The 25893-nt window shown below is 40.6% G+C and overlaps 1 protein-coding gene across 1 annotated transcript; it reads right to left on the minus strand.

Annotated features, from left to right (window-relative positions):
* Nucleotides 1-3207: 3207 nt before the first annotated feature.
* On the minus strand, nucleotides 3208-11456 carry LOC142140001 (olfactory receptor 4C6-like). The gene is made up of 2 exons (XM_075197860.1): nucleotides 11374-11456; nucleotides 3208-5143 (listed from the first exon to the last, which is right to left on the minus strand). Exon 2 carries the CDS (start codon nucleotides 5087-5089, stop codon nucleotides 4130-4132), a length of 960 nt encoding a protein of 319 aa, XP_075053961.1. The 5' UTR covers nucleotides 5090-5143; nucleotides 11374-11456; the 3' UTR covers nucleotides 3208-4129.
* Nucleotides 11457-25893: the final 14437 nt, after the last annotated feature.

Raw genomic sequence — 25893 nt, forward strand, 5'->3', positions numbered from 1 at the left:
AAGGTGTTTGCGTGTCAATATTTTTTTTTTGGCCATTTTCAACACTCAGCGACTGCATATAGGACATAACAGCGGCTGCAAAAAAAATGAATCTGTCATGTCACCAACTGAAGTAAGCCCATTACATGAACTAAACAACAACATTACACAACAGGCATGATGGAGAGTGAGGAGGCAGTAACACTAAGATGTCATTAGATGGACATAGGAATCAGATATTTAGACAAGTTGTTACCCAATTGTAAAGAGCAATGTAATTTGCTGTTACTATATAAATAAATGATGATTCTGAAAGACAGAGGTGACTTGCACCCATACTAAAAAATTTCAAAGACTCCACACACAATACATTGCCAGAGCATTCATCGGTAGCCAAAAGCACCCCTGGTCCACACCAACAATTTCTTGAACACTTCTCTGCATGGCTCCCTCACTTATTATCCTCTGACATCCCCACCACCATCATGGGTGATTTCAACATCCCTATTTCTAATCCACGTTCCAATGCTGCTTCCAAACTACTCTCTCTAAACTCCACACTTGACCTCTCCCAGTGGATTGAATCCGATACTCATCAGGATGGCCACTGTCTTGATCTTGTTTTCTCCAGAATATGCTCAGCTCCTGATTTCCTTAACACTCCTTTCCCCCTTTCGGATCATCACCTTACTAGATACTCGCTCAACCCCAGTTCTTTACCCTCCGTGGTGTCAAACTCTTCACAACCGCAGGAATATCAACTCTATTGATCTTCAACAGTTTTCCACCTCTCTCCAAAACCTTCTCTCCCCAATTTCTACATTCTCCTCCCCTGATCGGGCAGTACCCCATTTTCACCAAACCCTAGCAACTGCCCTTGATCACGGGGCTACAGCAACACTACATACTCCGCGTAGACTCCGTTGCCAACCATGGCACACTAAAGGAACACAAACTCTACAAAAACGTTCTTGTAAAGCAGTGCGTCACTGGCGTAAATCTTGCACCTCTAATGATTTCATCACATATACTGATATCTACCACTCCTATAGAAATGCCCTGGACACTGCAAAACAAACATACTTCCAATCTCTCATCTATGCTCAGGCTTTTAATCCAAACGCCTTTTTAACACATTTAAATCTCTTCTGAATCCTTCCGTCCCAAATCCTCCAACTACAATCTGTGCACAGGATCTTGCTTCCTATTTCAAGGACAAAATAGATAATATCAGACTTGAAATTATATCATTTCCCTCGACAAGCAATCAGCTCAATTCCTTTCTAGCACCCTCTAACACTCTCTCTTCATTTGATCCCACAAATGAAGAGGAAATTTCTACTCTCTTCTCATCTTCCTACTCTACCTCCTGTCCTCTTGATCCCATTCCCTCACAAAGTAGTAGGTCCCTGTCTCCTGTGCTCATTCCCTCTCTAACTAAAATCTGTAATCTATCTCTTCATACTGGTATTTTTCCATCACTATTCAAGCATGCATTGATTACTCCCATTTTAAAAAAAACAAAATTCTGACCCAAACTCTCTTGAAAATTACCGTCCCATCTCTCAGCTCCCGTGCCCCTCCAAGCTTCTTGAGAGAATTGCCTACACTCGCCTCACACACTTTCTTACAGCATACAACCTATTGGATCCTCTTCAGTCAGGTTTTAACTCTCAACACTCCACAGTGACTGCACTGACCAAGGGTGTCAATGATTTGATCACAGCAAAAAGTAAAAACCATTACTCTCTTCTAATTCTCCTAGATTTCTCTGATGCATTTGACACTGTTGACCACTCTCTCCTCATACAAACGCTACAATCTCTAGGTCTTGAAGGCACTGTCCTTTCCTGGTTCTCATCCTACCTATCTAATCGCTCTTTCAGTGTTAATTTCTCTGGATCCACCTCTGCTCTGCTTCCTTTATCAGTTGGAGTTCCACAAGGCTCAGTCCTAGGTCCTCTGCTATTCTCTATCTACACCACTTCTCTTGGAAAACTAATAAGCTCCTTTGGATTTCAGTATCATCTCTATGCGGATGATACACAAATCTATCTATCCTCTCCTGATCTCTCACCATCTGTGTTGTCTCGCGTTACTGACTGTCTTTCTGCCATTTCATCTTGGATGTCTTCTCACCAACTCAAACTCAATCTTTCAAAAACTGAATTAATAATATTTCCACCCAAAAACAGAAGCTTCCTGCCTAACATTTCTATTTCTGTTGATAACATGACCATAAATCCCACCCCGCAAGCTCGCTGCCTAGGTGTAATCCTTGACTCACAACTATCATTTATTCCCCACATAAACTCCATATCTAAATCATGTTACATACACCTAAAGAACATTTCCTCTAGTCTTCAAACCTTCAAGCGTTCTCTGAAAACCCACCTCTTCAGACAAGGTTATGATATTCCTCAACCACTATCTTAATCTCCCCTATTACCACCCTCTACACAACTAACACAAGACACCAACCCTCTAACCAACATTGGTACACACACAGCCCACTCATTACTTTTAACTTTGTATTCTAGCTGGTCCATTGTGCAATATGATGTAGCACATACCATTGTGTTTCAAACTCCCATTGTCCTATAGATTGTAAGCTGTGAGCAGGGTTCTCTTACATCTCTGTCTGTATTACCCAGTATTGTTTTATTAATGTTTGTTCCCAATTGTAAAGCGCTACGGAATTTGCTGGCGCTATATAAATAAATGATGATGATGATGATGATTAAGACAGTTGGCTGCAGACCAGGGGGGGGCCGGCAAATTTTAACCCGGGGAGCAAGAATCAACTCAGCAGCCTATTAGGATCATTTTAAAGGAAAAAATGCAGGTGGCCCAGCCCAGCCGGCCCCTGCTGGAGGCTTTGGTAAAAATTGGTGTCAATTGGGACAGTTGTGAAATAATCATTAGAAAATAGACTGGAAATGAATGGAAAAAGTGTTAATGATGTAAGTAGAACTATAGGAGCAGAAATAGCTCAAAATTAAAATATTTTACCTATTTTTCACAATGTTTAATTAAATCTAGACCCAAAACCATTCATGAATTGTTGGCAAAACTAAAACACAAACGTTTTTTAGAACCAAGACCACATATAAAACCAAAACATGGGGGTCAGCGCTCATCTCTGCTTACTACAATAACTCTTCATCACCTCCTCTACTAGTACTCCTCACAGTGACTGCAGGAAGAGACGGTACTCTGACTTCATGTCTTTATGTATCACATTATCAGGAAAAAGGGTGATTATTTACTTTTATTACATTCTGAATAATTGCTTTCTGAAGATGAGTTTACTGCTTGCTAACTACTATGATACTTTACTGCCCAATAGAATTTTTGCACAGCAAAATATAAACAACATACATTATACACAAGTCATTTAACTATATAAACAAAACACTGACAATAATCTGACAGATATAAGACTGATGAGATTTAGACTTAACATTATAGAGAAAGTGATTGTGCAGTTGATTCTTATCATGGTGAAGGGACATATTATCGGGAATGATTGAGACTCTGGGCATGATTCCTTAAGGCACAATCTGCATTTGGTTTAAAACGCACGCAAATCGGCTCTGCTCACTCCTGAATTCATCTAGGTATGGATCATTATGTGCGCTGATGAGTTGAGTAATCTGAGTTGAACACTGATTATAAGTGTTTCTTTACATGGGACACACAACAAAAACAAACAACTCTTCCTGAGCAATACAGCTCTCTGGTGGTGGGGTTCTCCTTTAATTATCATATTTTCAATGTTGAGAAAATTATTAAAGGGTTTTCTAGAAGAACTTTACTTGGCCAAAGCTCCTGCCGGACAGAGTGGATATCAGAGACAGGTCTAACCCGTGTTCAGAGTTGTTGTATTCTAGTAACACTGTGAGTAGATATGGACTCCCTACACAGTGACGTTCTCTGAAATAAATCCTGGTAATATTATAATTGATCTTATACACTTGGGCTGGGACTATTTTTTCACATGCAGCATCTAGCACCTTGTATGATTGTTATCTATTGTTATCTCAGATGTGGGCAGGGGTCACAGCTTTTCTGTGGGCTGGGAATATGTTTTCACAATCAATATCTAGTACTTTAACTGATTGTCATTTCTGACAGATGTGTGTAAGGGTCACAGCTGTTGTTTAATCCACTTGGACTTCACTTTTATTTTCCACAAATGTTGAATGACTTTTCTTTTCAGGCCATGTGTCCGAATCCCATATATCAAGGTGTTAAAAAGAGGTGGGAAAACTAGTGGAGTAATAGTAAGTAGGATGTGAACAGTTATAGGGAGGGTGATACTTCCCAGTCTGTACTTGATTATGACAAAGAAAACTCCTAATAAAAAGACAGAAAAGTTGAGTAAATGGGTCACCAAGGTGTGGACGGCTTTCTGACGTGAGTCCTTCGAGATTTTCATACAGACACCTAATATCCGCAGGTAGGAAAAAACAGTGACTGAATTGGTGACAATTAAGTAGATAGCTGACGCAATAGCTGAATAGATATTACTGAGAGATGACCCTGAACAGGACAGAATAATAAGTGAAATATTATCACAAACAATATTGGTAATTTTATTCCCACAAAGGGGAAGTCTCCAAGTTAGCAGAATAGCAATAAGGACAACTGTGAAGGATGTTACACAAGATCCAATGATGAGTTTTATAACCTTCTTGTTTGTCATTAAGGTGACATAGTGCAGTGGGTGACAGACGGCCAGATATCGGTCATAGGCCATGATGGTAAAAGTGCTCATTTCAAAAAAAGCAAAGAGTGTAATACACAGAGCCTGAGTGATACAACTACCATAAGAGATGGTCTTAGATGATGTAATCAGGTCAACTATCAGCTTGGGGAAAAATGTGGAACTCCCGAAAATCCCATTGAGGACGAGATTACTTATGAGAATGTACATAGGTTCATGTAGACTTGGCTCCATCAAAACCACAAATATAATAATAATACTCAAAAGTATAATAAATAAATATGTAATGATAGAAAGGGCACAATATAAATGTTTTAATTCCTCCATCTCTACAAGTCCCAAGAGAACCAATCTGGTGCTGACATTGACTGAATTTTCCATCTGTTACTTCTTTCTCTTCAAATCAGGGATTTATCTGAGATTAAACAAAGGTTCCTGTTTGATAAAAAAAACATCAAAATTTTATTTTTTTCTTAAAGGTTTCACTAAAACAGCACTTTTTTAATTGTCATATAGAATAACACACACTAGGGCTAAGCTCACTTTCTGCCAAAAACAAAAGAAACAGAATCTCAGAATATGGATCTATCATAGAAAACGAATTGAAATTTCCAAGTTTTGCTTATATTATGCAAAGGTGTTATCCTGGATCTTACGTGTGTGTGTAGATCTGTCTGTGTGTGTGTGTGTGTGTGTGTGTGTATGTATGTTAGGGAATTTAGACTGTGAGCCCCAATGAGGCAGGGACTGATATGAGTGAGTTCTCTGTAAAGTGCTACGGAATTAGTGGGATTAAATGGTAATAATAATAATAATAGCCCTTGGCTGTGATGTCTGGAAACCCCAATGGATTCTGTTACTCTTTGTAGGTGTCTTTCAGATGCTGGATGTAGACTATGTCTCATGTCATCAGCGGGTGCCTCAGTATCTACATGGACCCTCCCATAGTTATTTGCTGGATGCCTTTCTGAGGAAATGTAAATCATAATATATATGAATATGTGACTCGAGTGAGTGAATGTACATGATTTGTCTTTTTTGTCCTATAATTGGATACATTGAGGACTTTATCATAAAAAGGATAGAGAAACTGATTTCCCCAAGTGAGTGAAATTAATTGGGCCTTATGTAAAAATAACATTTGGATCCTTTTTCGTGAATTATTGTAGGATTGGTCATGAAAAAATATTGTGTTTCTTTTAAATTGGGAGCTAGGTCATGTCAGGTGGAGGTCACCCAATCTCCCATGGTCCTTCTTGGTGGTCATTGGAGCTCATTGCTTAGTATGTGTCTATCCCCTTACTGCTTAGTCCTTTATATGCACAAAAGTATTATATTATTGTCCCGTCTGCTTTGTTCTTTAGCTTATATTGTACCACCCATTTGTCTAATAGACACCAGGGGGTTTATGTATCAAGCTGCGATTTTGGATTTTTTTTAGTGATTTTCTCGGGTGAGTTTAAACTCGTTAATGTATTAAAGTCGATATAAAATTGCCAGTAAAGTGTTAAAGTGTTTCTTTCAAAATTGCCATTTCCGAAACCGCTACAACTTGCAGTCCCGTCATATTGCCAATCTATACAAATCGGCAAATGTATGAAGCTGCAATTTTGCAAACTCACCCAAGTTTGAAATGAAAATCTCCAGAATCAACACGTTGTTTTCTATAACCGAGATTGGCAAACACGTAACTGTTTCACTGCTGGGCAATGTTAATATAACAGGAGGATCAATGCAAGTTTAAGTAAAGCACGATTTTTGTTGTAGAGGGGCAAAATATTATTTAAAATATTACAGGGGAAAATTATTTTAGGAAGAAATTAGTTGTGCAAATGTCTGAAATGAACAATTGTTTATTATATTTATTTATTATTCATTTGCTTACTATTTAATTACCACTGGGTTAATAATTTGTTTTCTCATGACATGACAACACTTAATATTTCCAGACAGGGTCACCATTTAAAGTAGATCCTTGTGGCACTACAACATGCTGCCTTATAGCTATGACTAACACACACATCACCCATTGGTATATGCAGGATAATGACGACTATAAAAAGGGCCCCAAATGCCCATTACTCTGAGAGTGGTTGAAAATGGTGTTGATAGGAAAAATCTTGTTGGGTGTTTTGGAGCAACATCTGATTTTGGAGTCAGCACCGAGAGGGAGAGAGGAACATCCCCAGCACCAGGCTCCTTTTTTTTCTTTTTTCAGTGTTTGGTGTTGTTTGTGATGCTTAAATCATCTACATGTATTTATGTTTATATATAGGTGATTCTGGATATGGGTGTCAATCCTGGTTTATGACACCGCTGTCATAGAGGGGTGATAGACCGTACCTTGTAGAAACAACATCATTATCAACATCATAAGCACAGGACTATTTTTGATAATCCAATAACCTAAGTTTAAGGGTGTGTGTATCTTTTTTAAATAAACATTTAAGCGTCATTGGAAGATAAAAACAATGTTATCACTTTACTCAGATAATTTATGTAAACATCTTAAGGATAATCAACTTTGTTAAGTCCACTGTGCACAAAGAAATTATTTATTTTCTAACTAAATATAAAACAACATAATGAATACAATTGTCTGTTTTGCAGAAAGGAAAAAAGGCAGTTTGCTTATATGTGTGAGAAAAAACGTTAAATTGTTTATTATATTTTTGGCAGCAGGCTGAGGAGACTTGGGTCGGCTGGTGGATGCCCGTTGCCACCCCAGATCCTCCCATTGTTACACACTGGAGTACTGGGCAATGAGGTGGCTGGGGTAGTGGTCTGGCTGCAACCACCTAAGGATGGGGGCACTGGTAGCTCTGCCATTATTTGCCCACAAATAGCCATTAAAGGACAACTCTCAGACTGCCCCAGTCAGATTGTTTACTCAAGTGTTCGATCCTTTCCATAGTGCTGCACAATCGCATTTGATTGTCCTAAATGTTCTGCAAATAGAGAAAGCTTCTGATAAGCTGCCTTTGGATCCCTTTGAGAGAGTCTTGGTGGAAGACAACCAAATCAGCCTGCACCTGACTAAATTACATACAGTTTATGCCAAATTATGGACAGATGGCTGTTGTCCTTGGTTTGGTGGGAAATTTGCGGAGAGGCTGGTGGTGCAGACTTAGCACTGCGGCACTTCAGTGACATCCGACACAGTTTCCAGGGTCACAGAAACGTCACCTTGGATATCAGGTGCCTCAATATCGTCTGTGTCCCTAATTGTGCCACTTGATTCATGGGCTTGTGATGTTCCTTTGAAATGTAAAAAAAAAAAAATACTGATCATTAACAGGAGAAATTACATTTGCCAGATGTTACATATACCTGAAAATTAAAGAAAATAGTGTTTACACATAATACAATGATAATATAGGTGTATTTACCTTCCAAGGAGTCATCATCCTTCGTCCTGACGCCTGATGCTGATGGACTTTGTGAATTAGAGAATTGGACATGTCTCAAATTATTATCTTTGGCTGGTTTATATTAAAAAGAAAAACACAAAATGTCATTAGTACATTAGATAACCAATTTCAGACAAGGACTTTCAATGTGCAGAGAAATCTTACTTTTACCTGATGCTGGATTTTTGTTTGACCATAAAGGAAAAAAATAAATAAATTTATATATTACTCACCAGCCTCAGGTTGTGACAGAGGTCTGTCGGTGTCCCACATGTTAATCCCCTCGAGGAGCTCAATTGGGATGAGCTGGTTAAACTCCTCATTATATGACGTGTATAATGTCACCAGGGCAGGTCCACCTCCAGTCCTGCAGCTGCTCTTCTGTCCTCGGCCATCTTTTCTTTGACTCTGCGTTTAATGTCACTGATGCGTTTGTGGCATTTTTCAATTGAACACTTAATTTGGCCCAACGCATCACACAATTGTGACCATAGCTGCTTTTTGTGTGAAAACGTGGTCTTTGCATCTTGGGCCCCCAAAATGTGCTCATACACAGGCACTATTGTGTGTGAGGGCACAATTCTCAGCAAAACTGAGGAGCAAATTGTGCTCGGACTTTGTTTTCCCAACAGATGGGCCAGACTCTTCCTCCTTCTCCTCTCTGTCCACCTCCCCACTGTCCCTAACCTCCTCACCTCTCCTTCCTGTCACCATCCTGACAGACAAACACACAGGTAAAAGACAAACAAAAAACAAATAAACTCACCAAAAACAAAAATTAATTAATACACAGAATATAGGACAAACAAGGGCAGCTAAATTAAATAACCCAAAAAATAAATAAATCTCTTTTTCAACACTCCATTACACAAATTCACCTCTCTCCTGCACTGTCACCTGATCTATCTATGCTCCTGAAACCCTTATAAACACAAATAAGGAAGCACCTTGCTTTTAATAATGGTAGTGAGGTTAAAAATTTGCCTAAGAACACAGCCATGAATAAAGAATGGAACCAAAACATCATCAAGAACAACTTCTCCCAACCATCCAAGAACAGTTTGGTGATGAACAATGCCTTTTCCAGCATGAATGAGCACCTTGCCATAAAAGGCAAAAGTGATAACTAAGTGGCTTGGGGAGATAAACATCAAAATTTTGGGTTCATGGCCAGTAAACTCCCCAGATCTTAATCCCATTGAGAACTTGTGGTCAATCCTCAAGAGACGGATGGACAAACAAAAACCCACAAATTCTGTCAAACTCCAAGCCTTCATTAGGCAAGAATGGGTGGCCATCAGTCAGTATGTGGCCCAGAAGTTGATTGACAGCATGCCAGGGCAAATTGTAGAGGTCTTCCAAAAGAAGGGTCAACACTGAAAATATTGACTCTTTGCATAAACTTAATGTAATTGTCAATGAAATCCTCTGACACTTATGAAATGCTTGTAATGTTACTTCAGTATACCATAGCAACATCTGACAAAAAGGTCTAAAAACACTGAAGCAGCAAACTTTGTGAAAAACAATACTTGTGTCATTGTCAAAACTTTTGGCCATGACTGTATTATAAGTATACCTGAATTAGATTAGCATCCAGTCTGTGAGAACAGTAATAAGAACTGAGGGCTGAATTAAGCACAAGGGAAAGTAAAAGCTGAGGTTGTGCTCATAGCTACAGTGCACCTCTCTAAGGGTTAAAATCTAGCAGGGGACGGGGAACACCCATTGGTGCTTCACTGGGGAGGGTGAAGGGTGATGGTTGGAGCAGAAATCTGCCTCTAGGGTCAAGAACGTTGCCCACACACCCTCCCTCCCTGATCTGGATGGATCTTCAACACCTGGAATTTTTGTGGGTTTAGGTATCTTATTCCAATGCTTCAAACGCCCATATGGAAAAGGCTGACATAATAAAAGCAAAGGTGTGATGCACAACAGCCTCATAATACTGACAGGGAGACTTGAACATGTTCAGACAAATGAACATCCCGGCAGTGTACAATGACAACAGTTTCAAGCAGCCCACTACCATTCCTGTTATTATGCTTCTAATTTAAGGAGACATCTGTTGCAGAATGTTGTAAGGTTTCTAAAGAACATTGCACAGCCGGAGCCTCCTTAAATTAGAAGCATAACAACAGGAATGGTAGGGGGCACTTGAAACTGACTAATCAGTACCACCGTTTTTTGTGACGGTTTCTATTTTTGTGCCAATTTTGTCTGTCGGTTCCTGGCCTAGTATGGCTTTTGTTACTCTGGAGGTCCTGGACAGTTGTATTTTGCTGTCAGAAAACACTGCGCAGTTAGTGGCCAATGCTTGGTGGATGCACATCACATTGGTTTGGGACATTCTGAACCCGTTTCCCTTCGAAGAGTCGGCTATAGTTCTTGTGCAAGTACCGCCCTTGTGGGTTGGCTTATGGTTGTGCTCCTCTGAGCCCAGAGGGGCTGCGGCTTCTGGATTGTCCGGGATAATTGATCTCTGTTGATGGTGAAAGATGATATTTGTGCTTGGGTGAAAATGTTACACTTGTTGTTTGATATACAAAGGGTATTTGAACTGCGTTGGGATTTCTGGTTTGAGGCTTTCCGCACTACTTGATGTTTTATCTTCAATCATATAGAATTTTGTCACCCAAAAAATCCTTTATTTTGCCACAATTACGTCTGGTGTCAGTTATTCAAAGTCAGATGTTAAGAGGGCAAAAGAGGTTGTGTAAGATAAGAGCATCAAATGTTTTATTTTATTTAGCTACAATGGTTCTAATGTTATAGAGAACAGACATGAAAGAACGATAACAATTATTTGGAATTAAACAAATAAAACAGGTAATCTGCTATTATGGATATGATGGAAATATAGATTTGTTTAATCAGTCAAAATATCAGATGATGGTCTCTTCTTACATTACATTCACCCTCTTACTGCATTCATATAACACTGACCCTATTTCAATTTTATTAGAAGCTAATGAATAACAATGTTTCATCTTTCTTTTGCAAATCCCCGTTAAACCAAATAAGCTGCATATTACATATGACCCCTCCCAGTAAAAACAACATTTTTGATGTTGGGGAACTTTTCATAATTTAATTTAGACCCTTATATTCAATGATTATTTTTATGCACAAATAATCGCTTACGATATAGACTAATAAATAGTAACAGTAAGTGTGAATGTTCTGCTGACACTGAATGTACCTGAGCTGCTCTGACACAACCTAACACCAATTATAATGACTTCCATACTGTACCTGACATGCCGGGGTCTCTGCAGATGGAGCGTTCAGTCATATATAGGCTCCATATATTTATACTCACAGTGAGAAGACTCAGCCAAACCCCAGAGGAGGTAAATTCCCTACAGACAGATGTAGAGATAACAGTAATTACACCAGAGATGAACTTTGGGATTTTTCTCTAATTGTGTTAGATCTGCCCATACAAATACACATTGCTCTCTATCGTCACTAACAACTCACTTTAATATAATTAATGTAGTAAAAAGTTGTTATTATCATTATTTGTAAATTCTTCTGGCACTGCTCCACAATATAATTCAAATTTAGACAATTGGTGCCTGATTCATTAAGGATCTTAACTTGAGAAACTTCTTATTTAAGACTCCTTCACAAAACCATGTTACAATGCAAGGGGTGCACACATATCAACTTATGTACAGTAGACATTCATAACATCCTGATAAGTCTATTTTATGGGGGGAAATAAAAAAAACACCACTTTTTTTCTTTTTAAATTTTTTGTCATTAACGACTAAATGACCATGTTGCAATGCAAGGGGCGCAAATTAGTAATCTGTTTTGCACATAAGTTAAATACTGACTGTTTTTTCATGTAGCACACAAATATCAACTTTAAATTTCAGTGTAGAAATAAGCTATCAAGTATTTGTGTGTTACATGAAAAAACAGTCAGTATTTAACTTATGTGCAAAACAGAACACTCATTTGCACCCCTTGCATTGTAACATGGTTTTGTTCAGGAGACTGAAATAAGAAGTTTCTCAAGTTAAGATCCTTAATGAATCAGGCCCTTGGTTCTTAAAAATAAATATTCATATTTTTTTTAGGTTGTGTGCTTCTCAGAGTCACACACTGTTTTTCCTCTGCTTACTACTAAAGATGTCGCTGATACTGCCCCTCACACAGCTGCTTTCAGATTGAAACAATTGGGATTTTAAAAGCAATACTTTTTTTGGGGTGTGCTGCTCAGAGTCAAAGAGTACCCTGCTTTTCTTCACTAAATAGTTCAGATGTCTATACTGTATATACTATAATATACAATAACATCAACATGTAGCCACTGCTTGTCTGCTTTTCACTCTCTGACATCCAATCGATCAGTACACAATTGTAGCAGACTGATCTCTAATTAAACTGCATTAAAATCACAGCTATTGCTATATAAATGGCCTCTTTCACCCTGTCCAACCCTCTCCAAGTCATTTTAATATAACATTGCAGTCAACCTCCTTCCCACATGCTATTACTTCTAAAATGGCAGATGAGAACCAGGGGGAGCGCTATATATAGTAGATATTGATCCAAAACTCGCGAGATCCGACATTTCACCAGACATTACATTTTGACTCATTTTCAGATCCAAATTTGGTGCAAAAAATGACTATGTTCGACACATAACGGCTTCAAAGCTGTGTCCAGTTTCCGGTAATAAATGACCATCATAGTCTTGATGATGGAGGACAATGCAAACAAAGTTTCTGAGCCTGATTTATTAAGGATCGCATAATGAACGTATTGTGCTTTTTTTTAAAAAAATGCACATATATCCGGCATACGCATGTCCGTGTTCGAGGAGGAGAAGATCTGAAGATACATCTGTTGATGGTCTAGGTCAGTGGTGGGCAAACTCAGTCCTCAAGGGCTACCAACAGTTCATGTTTTTTTCTGCTACTGTCGGTACATGTATTATAATGCTCATTGCAAAATAGAGTGCCCAACCTGGACAGGCATCGTCCTTAACTTCTGACGCACCACCTCGCTCAGAGTGTAGATGTGTCACATCCAAAACAGCCAAACCAGTGCATGAAAAGAACAATGAGGCTGAAGGGCAACTTGGGCACTCACAGCATCCTGGGGAGATTTAATGGGTGTCCATGAGTGTTATATGTGAGGCTGACGTTTCACATTCTGACACTGTAATTATAGAGCAGTCTCCTTCCAAACTTTCTCAACCACTTGAAAATGTGAGGATGAGTCGCAACAAAGATAGTTTAGACATAGAAATTGAGGATACTACTTTGGAACTTGTAAATGTTCAAGAAGATGACAGTTATAATTGTAGATCTGAAAATGAATGTGTTATAATTGAAAAATATAATTAGGAGGAAGATGACGATGGTGTTGAAGTAAATCAGCCACCAGTGGTGCCACCTTATGCCGTGATAAGTGCATTGACATGCTAGGGTATAAGACCAAAAAAGCAACTCTGGTGTGTGGAAATATTTTTATCCCAACCCAGACAACATTTTTCAAGGCATCTGTAGCCTTTGTGATGCCACAATAAGCAGAGGTAGGAACGTTGATCATCTAAGCAGCTCCTTCCTGTTATGTCCATTCAAGTACTTCTTCAAAAGGTGGAAACTTGTGTATAGCAACAAGCAGCCCAGAATCAGGTAGCAGTCAAATAGATAGACACCTCATCAAGGGAGGGCCGGCAAATTTTAGCCCGGGGTGCAAGACTTGACTCAGCAACCAATTAGAAACATTGAAAAAGGGAAAAAAAATGCAGGTGGCCCAGGGACATAGCCCATGGTAGCCCATTATGCTCCCTTGCCCCACAGCCCAGCCTTCCCCTGCATCTCATGCAATCCTCACCAGTGTTAACACCTTCATCATGAACTTTCTCTATTATTAGTACATAATCCAGCATCCAATTTTCAAATGCAATCTGACCCCCCTAATTGAATCCATGATTCCTAAGAGTCATCCATGCACACTATGGCTGCTGCTGCTGGTGGTGGTGAAGCTTATATACAGAAGGTGGCAAAGAAGAGTAAGCATAGTTTTAAATAACAATTGTCTGTGAAGCAAGTGTTTGCAAGTATGACATCAGCATCCTGTTGCACAGAGGATCACTAAAGCCATGACAGCTATGTTAACATTGGATGTGCATCCGATTTCCATCATCAATGCATCAGGTTTTAGCAGATCAGTTGAGGTCAGGTGTCCACACTAACAAATTCCAACTCGATTTCTCTGAACAGCAATTCCTCAAGTCTACTGGGAGGTTAAACAAAAAGTGATTCAGTCTCTAGAAAATGCTACTTAACTACGGATATGATGGCAAGCTTTACTGGTCAAACAAAAAACTACATAACTATGATAGCCCACTGGGAAGGAGTACTACCATCAGCAGCAGCATTGGTAGCTTCATTATCATCCTACTCATCGTTTTAGCATAGTAGTGCTGGCACTCAATGCCAGGTCATTCACAGGCAAGCTACTCTCTGTATCTCTGGTTTCACAAAGAGACTTGCCAGTGTCAATCTGTTGGGAAAATTAGGAATGTGATAGCAAAATCTCACCCCGCTAAGACTCTCCTCAGGATTTCTCAATGCCAGTAATGGAGCGAACACTGTGTGCATTATGACTGTGTGAATTTCAACACGTACATGCTTTACACACACAATAAACTTGGTGGTACAGAATTTCTTAAAAAATAAGAGGTCATTGTATGAGATGATATCCGTGGCCTGTAAAATTTCTCGGCATTTCTATATTCAGAGACAGCATGTAGAACATTGCAGCAGCTGCAAAAAAGTTATCATCTGCTATGGCACCGACTGAAGCAAGAGGTAAGTAACAAGGTGGAATTCCACACTTTATATGCTTCAGTGACTAGAGGTGCATCAACAAGCCATGAAGACCTACACATCAAGCCATGAGATAGGGAAAAGGTGAACATGATGCCTTATTCCAGCACACTGGAGAATCCTTTCTGTTTAATGCAAACTACTCAAAACATTTGAAATTGTAACAAATGAGATGAGTTCAGAAACTGCCAGCCAATCAAACCAGCTGGAGAAGCTGAAGGAGGGCACGAAACTTAATGATTCTTCAAAGCTTGTGGACCTTGTAGATCAAGTTCTTTATTCACTTTCCAAGGACCCAAGGGTTTGCAGCATCTTGAAATCGGATCACCACCTTTTGGCAACCATGCTTGTTCCTAGGTTTAAGTTATTTATAATGTCTTCATTTCCAGTTGACACAAATCTTCAGACATGTAAACAGTTCAATGAGAGCAAGTCGTCGGCTTAAGTTGCACAAGTCTCCTGCTTCAGCTTCTCCTACAAATGATAATTTCCCTTTTCTAACAGTCACACGGATGATAAGTCAACACAGCACACCAATGTGAAAGGTTATTATGTCAGGCTTAAACAAAGTGTCCAAATATATTGACACCTCAACAATGTATCAATCTGATGCACAATATAGGAGTAGAATGGTGTAAGATTACTTTAATGATAATGTAGAAATTAGCATCTCAGACCAGTCCCTTTGAATTCTGGGGTCAAGAAAAGGCAATTTGGAGCCCATTGTGCAAACTAGCTATGGTCTGCCCACTTTCAGTGTGTACTCAGAAAGAATGTGTAGCACAGTCAGGATCATCGGAGGAAATTACTTCTGAATAATTTAGAAAAACTGTTGTTCATCAAAATGATCTACAAATTGTATGACAAAAAATGTTCTTGCCACCAATTACAAAAAAAATCTGAAACACTTGATTACAGTGGGGATTAACTAATATTGTGTGATGATGTTCTTGACATCAGGGATGAGGATAATTATGATAGTGGTGACATGGTCAGCATAGAGGAAGATGACCACTGTTTGCCAAATGCTCACTGGTAATTTGTTAAATCCCTATCTATTCTCCAGTTCATCAACCAACAACTAAAATGTTATCTTTTGTGGGGGTCCAAACAAATCAAGCACTTCAGCCACAAAAGTGGCACTACCTGTGGCTGAAGTGCTTAGTTTGTTAAACGATGCATGTTGTTTCTAACATGTGGGTGGATGGGTGGGTCTAAGGACAATTCCCTCTTGTCCTATTTAACATTCAAATGCAGACAGTGTTTTTAGTTTTACAAAAATATCCCTAACTCTATCCCTAATTCGCTCCCTATCCCTAACTCTATCCCTAACCCTAACACTGCCCAGTGTGTCTCCGGAGTGGAGGCACACTGGGCAGAATCCTGCAGATAGATCTGAGACCAGCAGAGCATTTGGACTGCAGGGATAGCTTAGAAAGACAGCAAAGGGGTAAGCAATGGGATCTGAGAGACTTGTGCGTGATAGTATCCTCCTTCTTGTGGGTGGAAACTAGACACCTCTTGGGCTTTAAAGAAGATTTTGCATGGAAGATACGGACCAAGTGTGGAGCATGTACATTAGTGGCTTTAATCCAGGGTCAGTCTACTGGGCCTCAACCTCTCCAATCAATAAGATACTGAAGTCAACCATGATGAATTCCTGAATCGAGTATCCTTTCTACTTTTTACTCGACTCCACGTTGAGTTTGGATTTTAGTAGTCTTAGGGAGTGCAGAATGAAACCTATTCCAAACCAATGGCTTCAACAAGGATATATGGAAGGAGTTTGGAACAGCAAATTTGTTGTAATTGGAGGAAGCCTTTAACAGAGAAGAACGAATCTCCTTCCATATTTTAGTGAACTGAAGTAAAGTATTATCAGCAGCAGGTACAATGACAGAACGAACGGGCTGGAACTCAGGTATTCTAGGATGAAGACCATATACCATGAAAAGGGTGTAGACCCAGAGGAGGTGTGGTACTAATCATTGTAGGAGAATTCTGCACAGGGTAAAAGTTTGTTCCAGTTGTCTTGTGAAGATGAGACAAACAAGCAAAGAAAACTTTCTAAGTCCTGATTCACCCTTTGGTTTGTTTGGGGGTGATACACAGACAAGAACTTAAGCTTAGTTTGGAGAACTAAACACAAACACCTCCAGAATTTGGCCATGAACTGAATCCTCCAATCGGAGATTATTTCTGAAGGCAAGTCATGGAGTCTGAAAATCTCCAGAATAAGCAATTGAGCCAGTTTTGGAGCAGAGTGTAGACCAGTGAGCGGAATAAAATGGGCCATCTTGGGGAATCTGTCAATGCAACCAAGATGATGTTGAACCCTTTAGAAACTGGTAGATCAGTAATGAAGTCAATAGATAGATGAACCCAAGGATGGTGAGGAATAGACAATGGTTGAAGTCGGTCGGCAGGTGTCTGAGGAGATATTTTATGCTGGGTACACTTGGAACAGGAAACTATGAATTCTTGGATGACCTGCTTGAGAGTAGGCCACCAATTGGATATTTAAACAAATTTTCAACTCCAGTATGTCTGGAGAATCGGGAAGCTCCCATTGAAGTAATTTCTTGTGAATTGCTGGGGCTTAAAAAAAATTTCCATGGAAAAGGAGTAGGATCAATATTGGTGTTAGAAAAGGACAGAGGATGAATGATCAGACTTTTTTTAGCGAGGCAAAGATCCTCATCATGAACAATAGAACAAGAAAAGGGAATCAACCTTAGAATTCTGTGATCCTGGCTGGTAGGTTACCTTGAAGTCAAGCCTGGAAAATAACAAGGCCCATCTAGCTTGCCTTGGATTGAGACACTGAGTTGACTTTAGATACAGAAGGTATTTATGACTTGTGATGACAGAGATGGGATGTTTGGCGCCTTCCAACAAATGTCTGCATACCTCCAAAGCCAACTTAATAGCTAATAATTCTTGATCCCCTATAGAGTCGTTTTTCTCTGCCTGCAGAAATTTGCGAGAAAATTAGCCACAGGGATGAAGATATCCATCTTCAAAATTCTGAGATAAAACAGCACTTACACATACTGCAGAGGCATAAACTTCCAAGATAAAAGGTCGGGACATATCAGACTGGTGCAGAACTGGAGCAGAAATAAAAAGGTGTTTGATGAAATAGAATCCTGCTTTTTTGGACCAATTGAAGGAATAAGAGCCCTTCTTGGTAAGGGCTGTGAAGGGAGTCACATGAGGGGAAAAATTTGTAATGAATTTCCTGTCATTGTTTGCAAAGCCCAGAAAGCACTGAAACACCTTGAGATTGGTTGGAAGAGGCCAGTTGAGAATCGCCTTGAGCTTCTCAGGGTCCATTTAAAAGCCAGTAGAATATGAAATTATGGGAATGATGAGAAATTCTAGCAATTCTGAGGGCAGAGCCTCCACACTAATTATGAAAGGGTCAGCCTGGTGGGTGATAATACTATCGGAGTTGTGACTTCCATCTGCTGCCAGGTTGTAGAGCGGTCAGGGTAATGGCTTCATGGGTAGCCACAAATCTTGAACCTCTGTGGCAGTAATGAAGTTTCCAGCGGCACCAGAATCAAGAAGAGCTGATAAGTTTTTAGTTCTCTGAGCATATTCAAGAGTGATTGGAAGAACATGATCAATTTTTTGTGGAGAGGTATGAACTACTTCTAATCTGGCTTCTCCTTTACAGATTAGAATCCAGTATTTTTGATACTGAATGAGGTATTGGCCCATGGGACAAGAATTTTGACGAAGGAGTAGAATTTCTAAGGATGCTAAATTAGTTCTGCTACCTCAACGAAGATCTGACAGAAAGCCCCTTATATTATAAATAGAGCTTGCAGCTCTGTTATTCTCATTTGCGTCATGTTCCTTGTGTTATACACAAGCATAGTAACGTCATCTGTATACTGGGTTTATTTTTTTACTCAAGCAAGTTCCAGATGGATCTACAAAATAGAGTATTTTTGACCAGAAGAACAGAAGACATTTTCAAGCATGGACTTTGTTGAATTACAACTTATTTTTGGACATCTTCATAGACCTTATTTGGAATTACAATTTATTTGGACATGGGTTACAAGACGATTTGGATTGCAAGCAGTAGAAACAAGAACAGCTCAAAATTACATGAATGTATCCATTGTTCACAATTTTGATTAAATCCAGATCCAAAACCAAAACACATGAAGAATTTTGATGAGACCAAAACATGAAGATGGTTTTAGAACCAAAACCAAAACATGGGGGTCTGCGCACAACTCTAGTGTAAATGAAGCTAGATATTCAACTATACACACAGGTTTGCAGACATTTGGCACATGGGGGTTCGGATGGCCAAAACGTCCCATTGCCTGGCACAAATTTTTGCATCTCCTGCGCCATCTTGGACAGAAAACTCATGTGCTTTGGTGAAAAATTAGCTGCACTTGCATAAATCGAGACATCTGATGCCACAAAAGAGAATTTAGACACCAGTCTGCATGTAATAAATGACCTTCAATATCAATGAGGCTTCAAATACCTGATATAATAATTAAAAAGGTTATTAGACAAAATGGCATCTCTGCAACTGGTGAGGAGAAACATATTAAGCAAAAAGAAAATAAAATAAAAAACATAAATAAACTCAAACATTTAAATACATATTTTAGTTGGTCTACACATTTATATACCAAACTTGTTTTAAGACACACGTACATGGCATGTCTATGCTTTTTAAAAACTGCTAAATAATTTAAACTGTAATTTTAGTGGATAAAACCAATGCCAGATGCACCAAGGCAGGTACAACACATACAATGCAGGAAACAGTAAGAAAAGTGCCAGTCCCAACACCAGCAACAACAAAATATGCAATAATGCAGGAATTAAACTAAATTAAATTCCTATGATTGCTGGATTTTAATCACATACATCCATTCAAATTAGCTTTTTTTAATTTGGGATGGGGGCTGACACTCAATAACTCCTTAATAATATTTTTTATACTTTAATATTTCCTATCACTCACGATAAGTCCAACATTTCTTTCTTTGATATCACCCTACAAGTATATGATGGTCAAATAAGGACTGAAACATTCTGTAACGTCCTCCATCACAGAAGTAACCATAACCGTGCTTGGGTTAATATCATTCAAGAAGACCGATTATACAGACTTAGGAGAAACTGTTCTGTAAAATAAATGATTGCTAGACAAGCTAAATCTCTCAGATGCACTCAAGGAAAGAGAATATCTGGAGTAAAGACTTAATTTCACCTACATAGAATCCGAGCAACAAGAGAGAGAAGAATTACTCAAAAAGTGTCTGCAATGTGACACCAGCCGTTATATAAACCTATAGAACTGAAGTTCCAGCCTTCACCTATAGCAGCCTCTATTTTCCATAGATATGTTCACTGTTTCTCAGTTGCCCCTTGTCTTATGCAATAGAAGGAAATAGAGAAAACTAAACCCAGATAATATCAAGCAGTAGACTAGAAACTGTAATACAGTATCGGCAGGAAGAGCTGTAGCGATCTGAAGTCACAGCAAGTGCCATCATTTCTGTAACAAGCTGAATTCAGTGATAATAACATGCAAGAATAACTTTAACAATCTGAAATCAGTGCAAATGGCAAACCAGAAAACAAACTAAAGTCAGTGAGAACAACAGGTAAGAATAACACAGCCAATTAGTCTTGATCTCACATAGTAATAAATGTCCAGTCGGTGGGTGTCAAGGAAACAGTCTACCACTGTTCCTGCTGCACTTTCTGTCCACAATCCTGTCAGCAACGATAAACTGGAAGGAAATTTAATGGAGAGAAATCTCATTTATCTAAAAATATTTCAGTTCCTCACATAAGACCAAACAACTAATTAAGAAAACATATTAGATACTAATGTTAGACCCATTATTGAAACAGATGATTACTAATCAACTTTTTATTATTTTTAGGAAATCAATAAACTTTCAGAATTTACAGCCAATCTCAAGCAAAATCAGTTAGTGAGTGCTTGGGAAACCCTGAACAATCATCTAGAATATCAGGACGCTTAGTTACAATTTCACTAAAGTTGTGTATAAAATGAGGTCATTGATTAATTGGTAAATTATGTAAGAGATGATGGCACAGACATGGGAAGGACAGAAAGGCTGGCACAGATGGGGGGAAGGGCAGAGACAATGGCACAGACATGGGAAGGACAGAAAGGCTGGCACAGATGGGGGGAAGTGCAGAGACAATGGCATAGACATGGGAAGGACAGAAAGGCTGGCACAGATGGGGGAAGGGCAGAGACGATGGCACAGACATGGCAAGGACAGAAAGGCTGGCACAGATGGGGGGAAGGGCAGAGACAATAGCACACACATGGGAAGGACAGAAAGGCTGGCACAGATAGGGGGAAGGGCAGAGACAATGGCACAGACATGGGAAGGACAGAAAGGCTGGCACAGATGGGGGGAAGGGCAGAGACAATGGCACAGACATGGGAAGGGCAGAAAGGCTGGCACAGACGGGGGAAGGGCAGAGACAATGGCACAGACATGGGAAGGGCAGAAAGGCTGGCACAGACGGGGGAAGGGCAGAGACAATGGCACAGATATGGGAAGGGCAGAAAGGCTGGCACAGATGGGGGGAAGGGCAGAGATGAGGGCACAGACATGGGAAGGACAGAAAGACTGGTACAAACAGGGGAAGGGCAGAGATGATGGCACAGACATGGGGAGGGCAGAGAGGCTGATATAGACAGGGGAAGGCAGAAAGTCTGGCACAAAGATTGGAAGGGCAGGATGGTTGGCACAGACATGGGATGGACAGAGAGGCTGTCACAGACAGGGGAAGGGCAGAATTAATGGCATAGACAGGAGAAAAGGTAACAAAGATTGAAGATACAGGAGAGTATGATATTCAATAGAAAAGTGAAATATGTGTTTATCTAGACATCTTTTTGTTTCTTTTTTATTTTATACTTGAGCCATCATTGGGTATGGGCCCTGGGCCCTCAGGGAGGGGGGCCCACATGGGATTTCCCCGGGATCCTGGTAGACAAGGCCGGCCCTTAATGTCACTTCAGATTTAATTTTGTAAGAGTTTATTTTAAAAATTATAAGGGTGATCTATCTCATTTATGTGTGGTGTAAATATTAATAGCCATTATAACACCTTTTCCACCATACAATATCTTGATCAGTGGAGGGGTGTTTGCCACATTTAAAATATTGCCATGTATATTTATATATCATATTTAGCTTCTTTTAGCTTAAGAAAATTTAACCAGGAAAAAACTATAAAAGAGGGTTAAAGACATATATAATTAAAGCCCCCACACAAAATGTTAAATAAAATACAGAAGTTTTCTTACCTGAATAATTCTATTCTAGAGACTCTACATGTCCTTCTGAATGTTCCAAAGGATCCAGCAATTGGTATCTCTCTGATACTAAGATGCGGGGTACAAAAATCTTTACTAAGGGTTGTAGTTGAAATGGCGAGATTCAGAATGACACACTCAGCATTTGTTTTTTTGTTGTTTCTTTCCAAGTATGGATTGTTGGATGTCGGGTTACAGACGAAGACCCTGGATATAACTAAGAAGTCAATAGGGTGAATAAGGGATATTTTATGAAAGTAAAGTAATCTTTACGTGTCTGTGTGTGTTTTATTTACATTTTGTCTTGGTGCACTACAGGTACCAGCGGGCCATGGGTGTCAGAGCATGCTGGAACTTGTGGTTCCCCAAGTGCCAGCATGCCCTGGTAGCTATGGGTATGCTGGTGCTTGTAGTCAGGGCCGCCAAGAGGGGGGGGGGGGCGGGTACTAATTACCTGAGCCCGGGCCCTCATTCTGGATTTTTATTTTTTTTTTTACTTTTTTTTTTCTAATGTGTTCCCCCCCCCCCCCCCGAAAGTGGGAGGAGGGAGCACATCATGTGTGTATAGAAATATTCACATGATCGCGGCGCCGGCGTCCCACTTCCCTGTTTGCAATGAATGTCGGGAGTGATGTCATCACGCCACGCCCGACATTCAGTGAAGATCCGAGCACAGAAGAAGACAGAAGACAGAAGAGAGAGGAAAAGAAAAGAAAATGAAGATGAAAGAAAGCAATACAGAGGTAAGTGAAAGAGGAGAAATGCAGAGAGGCACAGGGGGTTAAAGAAAGGGGGACAAAGGCAGCATAGCACAGGGGGTTAAAGAAAAGAGGGACAAAGTCAGCATGGCACAGGGGGTTAAAGAAAGGGGGACAAATGCAGCATAGCACAGGGGGTTAAAGAAAAGAGGGACAAAGTCATCATGGCACAGGGGGTTAAAGAAAAGAGGGACAAAGTCAGCATGGCACAGGGGGTTAAAGAAAGGGGGACATATGCAGCATAGCACAGGGGGTTAAAGAAAGGGGGACAAATGCATCATAGCACACGGGGATAAAGAAAAGTGGGACAAAGGCAGCATGGCACAGGGGGATAAAGAAAAGAGGGACAAAGGCAGCATGGCACAGAGGGATGAAGAAAAGAGGGACATAGGAAGCAAGGAACAGGGAGATGAAAAAAAGAGGGACAAAAGACAGCATGGCACAGGGGGTGATGAAAGGAGGGGGCAAAGGCAGCATAGCACAGGGGGATGAAGAAAGGGGCAAAGGCAGCATGGAGGGCACAGTGTGATCATAAGGGGGCATAGTGTGGTGATGATAAAGGGGCACAGTAATGTGTGTGTGATGGCACAGAGCTTTTGGCAATGTAGTGTGTGTGAGGTAGATGGTGGCTAATTAATGGTTGCTATTTTGTTTGCGGGGTAATAGGAATACTATTTTAATGTTGGGGCTGGAAGAAGGCCTAATTATTAATCATGGGTGCTATTGATTTAACGGCAGGGCTGGCTGTAATTTTCTAAATGTAGCCATTTTTTTTCCAAATAGGTCCTCCAACATTCCAGGATCCGGACAAGCCGCAACTAAAGAAAGCAGCAGCCACAGGTGGTGAAAGTGAGAAGAACAGGTAGGAGAGAGCAGCGTAGTGTGTGAAATGTTGTGATTCTAGTAGGGACAATGCCAATGTTTGGTGAGTGTTTGGTGAGCCCAATGTAAGGCGCAGGCCAAGACTGAACTCTTCTGTACACACTGCATTCTTTCTATACTACACAGTCAGTGGTGCACGCAGGGGGGGTTTCTGAGTCTCTAGAAACCCCCCCCTGCGCTAACTAAGTGGCCACTGTCCTATACAGCAGCCGCGGCGCTGTCAAAGAAGCGTCCGCGGCGGTGCTGTATTGTATACAGCACCGCCGCAGATGCTTCTTAGACAGCGCCGTGGCTGCTGTATAGGACAGTGCTGGTGAAACGGAGCGGGCGCATGCGCAGCAGCTCTCTCTCTCGTGGTTTTTTTTTTTTCGGTCGGCGGGGAGAAACCCCCCCAGACAATCCTCCGTGCGCCCCTGACAGTGGTGCTAGATGTCCTGAAAGTAAGGAGTGCTTGGACAAATGTCATGCTCCAATGAAATCAGGACCTAGTGATTTTGATGTGCTAGCCACGGCCCAATGGCGCATTGCCACGCCCCCAATCCTGTGACCACACCCCTGAAAAATTTTGCTTACTCAACTATATGGGGGGCCCATGAATTTGTTGTACGGGGCCCTGAATTCTTCTTGGCAGCCCTGCTTGTAGTACCAGAATCACCAGCATGTCAAGACTGTTGATGGCAGCCTGGGCTTGCTGGGATTTGTATAGCACCAGGGACAAAATGATTTATTATTACTGTTAGTTTAATTAATTATGGTCCCACACTCCATGCCCCAGGGCCTGACCTGTCTAAGGAAATCCTGCCCCATGCTAACCAACCTGTGCTGGTTTATCATTATGGCAGGGTGTCACGGGCACTAGGAGTTGCTACCCGAGTTTCACCAGATGGAACTCTGCTAGAGAGGCGGGGTTATGGCACGCACCTCAAAGCAGGCAGGTGTTATGTACTTGCCCTTAGTTTTGCCCTCATTCAAGATGGCCGTGATTGCATCATGAAGTTTCCATCTTGAATCTCTGTTATGAACTTGCCCTTACAATAACCCTTATCCAAGATGGCCGGGACTGTCTCATGAAGATTCCATCTTGGATCCCATTTCCTGTTTGGGCCTAAAAAAAGGCACTTCCTGTTATGAAGCCTTTGCACGAGTATTGTGTTTGTATCTGAACCAGATGCTTCCACAGAACCTTGCCTCCTTGTGATTTGGACTACAAGTACTTGATACTTCCACCAGACCTTTATACTCTTGTTACTTTGGACTTTATTTGTTGGACACTGGAGATTTATTTGTATACCAAAATAAATCCTTTTGAATTCAGAAATACCTGGCTATTGGGTTCGTTTGTGATACCAGAAGTGTTGCACAGGTGAATGATTGGAGCGACACAACAGCAGGAGAGTAGAGATAGTCTGAGGAAGTCAGCGACTTGCAGCTATGGTTAGAGGAAAGTCAGCGACTTGGAGCAGTAAACTGGAGGCTGAAGATAATGTAGACACGAGGAGTGGACGTGGGTAGGTGATGGTAAGTAGAGGAGGAGTCAGTGGTCTGCGTACAGCAAGTTGTACCACTGCAGTGATGGGAAGAATAGTACTGGTGCAGGTAGGAAGCAGGGTAGTCGGTGGTCTGCGTTCAGCAAGTTGTACCACCGCTATGGTGAGGAGTCTGGTCCAGGTGTAGGTAGGTAATAGGAGAGTCAGTGGTCTGCGTATAGCAAGTTGTACCACCGCTGTGATAGGAGGACATGTCCAGGTGCGGGTAGGTAGCAGGGAAGTCAGTGGTCTGCGTGCAGCAAGTTGTACCACTGCTGTGAGAAGGAATGAGGACTTGTCCAGGTGCAGGAGAGTGAAGTTGAAAGGCAAACTGTGGCTGTATGGAAACAGCGCGAGTAGAGCAATGTCTTGTGAGGCAGAGATGGAAGGCACAATGA

The sequence above is a fragment of the Mixophyes fleayi genome, chromosome 2, assembly GCF_038048845.1.
Source record: "Mixophyes fleayi isolate aMixFle1 chromosome 2, aMixFle1.hap1, whole genome shotgun sequence".
Taxonomy (NCBI): domain Eukaryota; kingdom Metazoa; phylum Chordata; class Amphibia; order Anura; family Limnodynastidae; genus Mixophyes; species Mixophyes fleayi.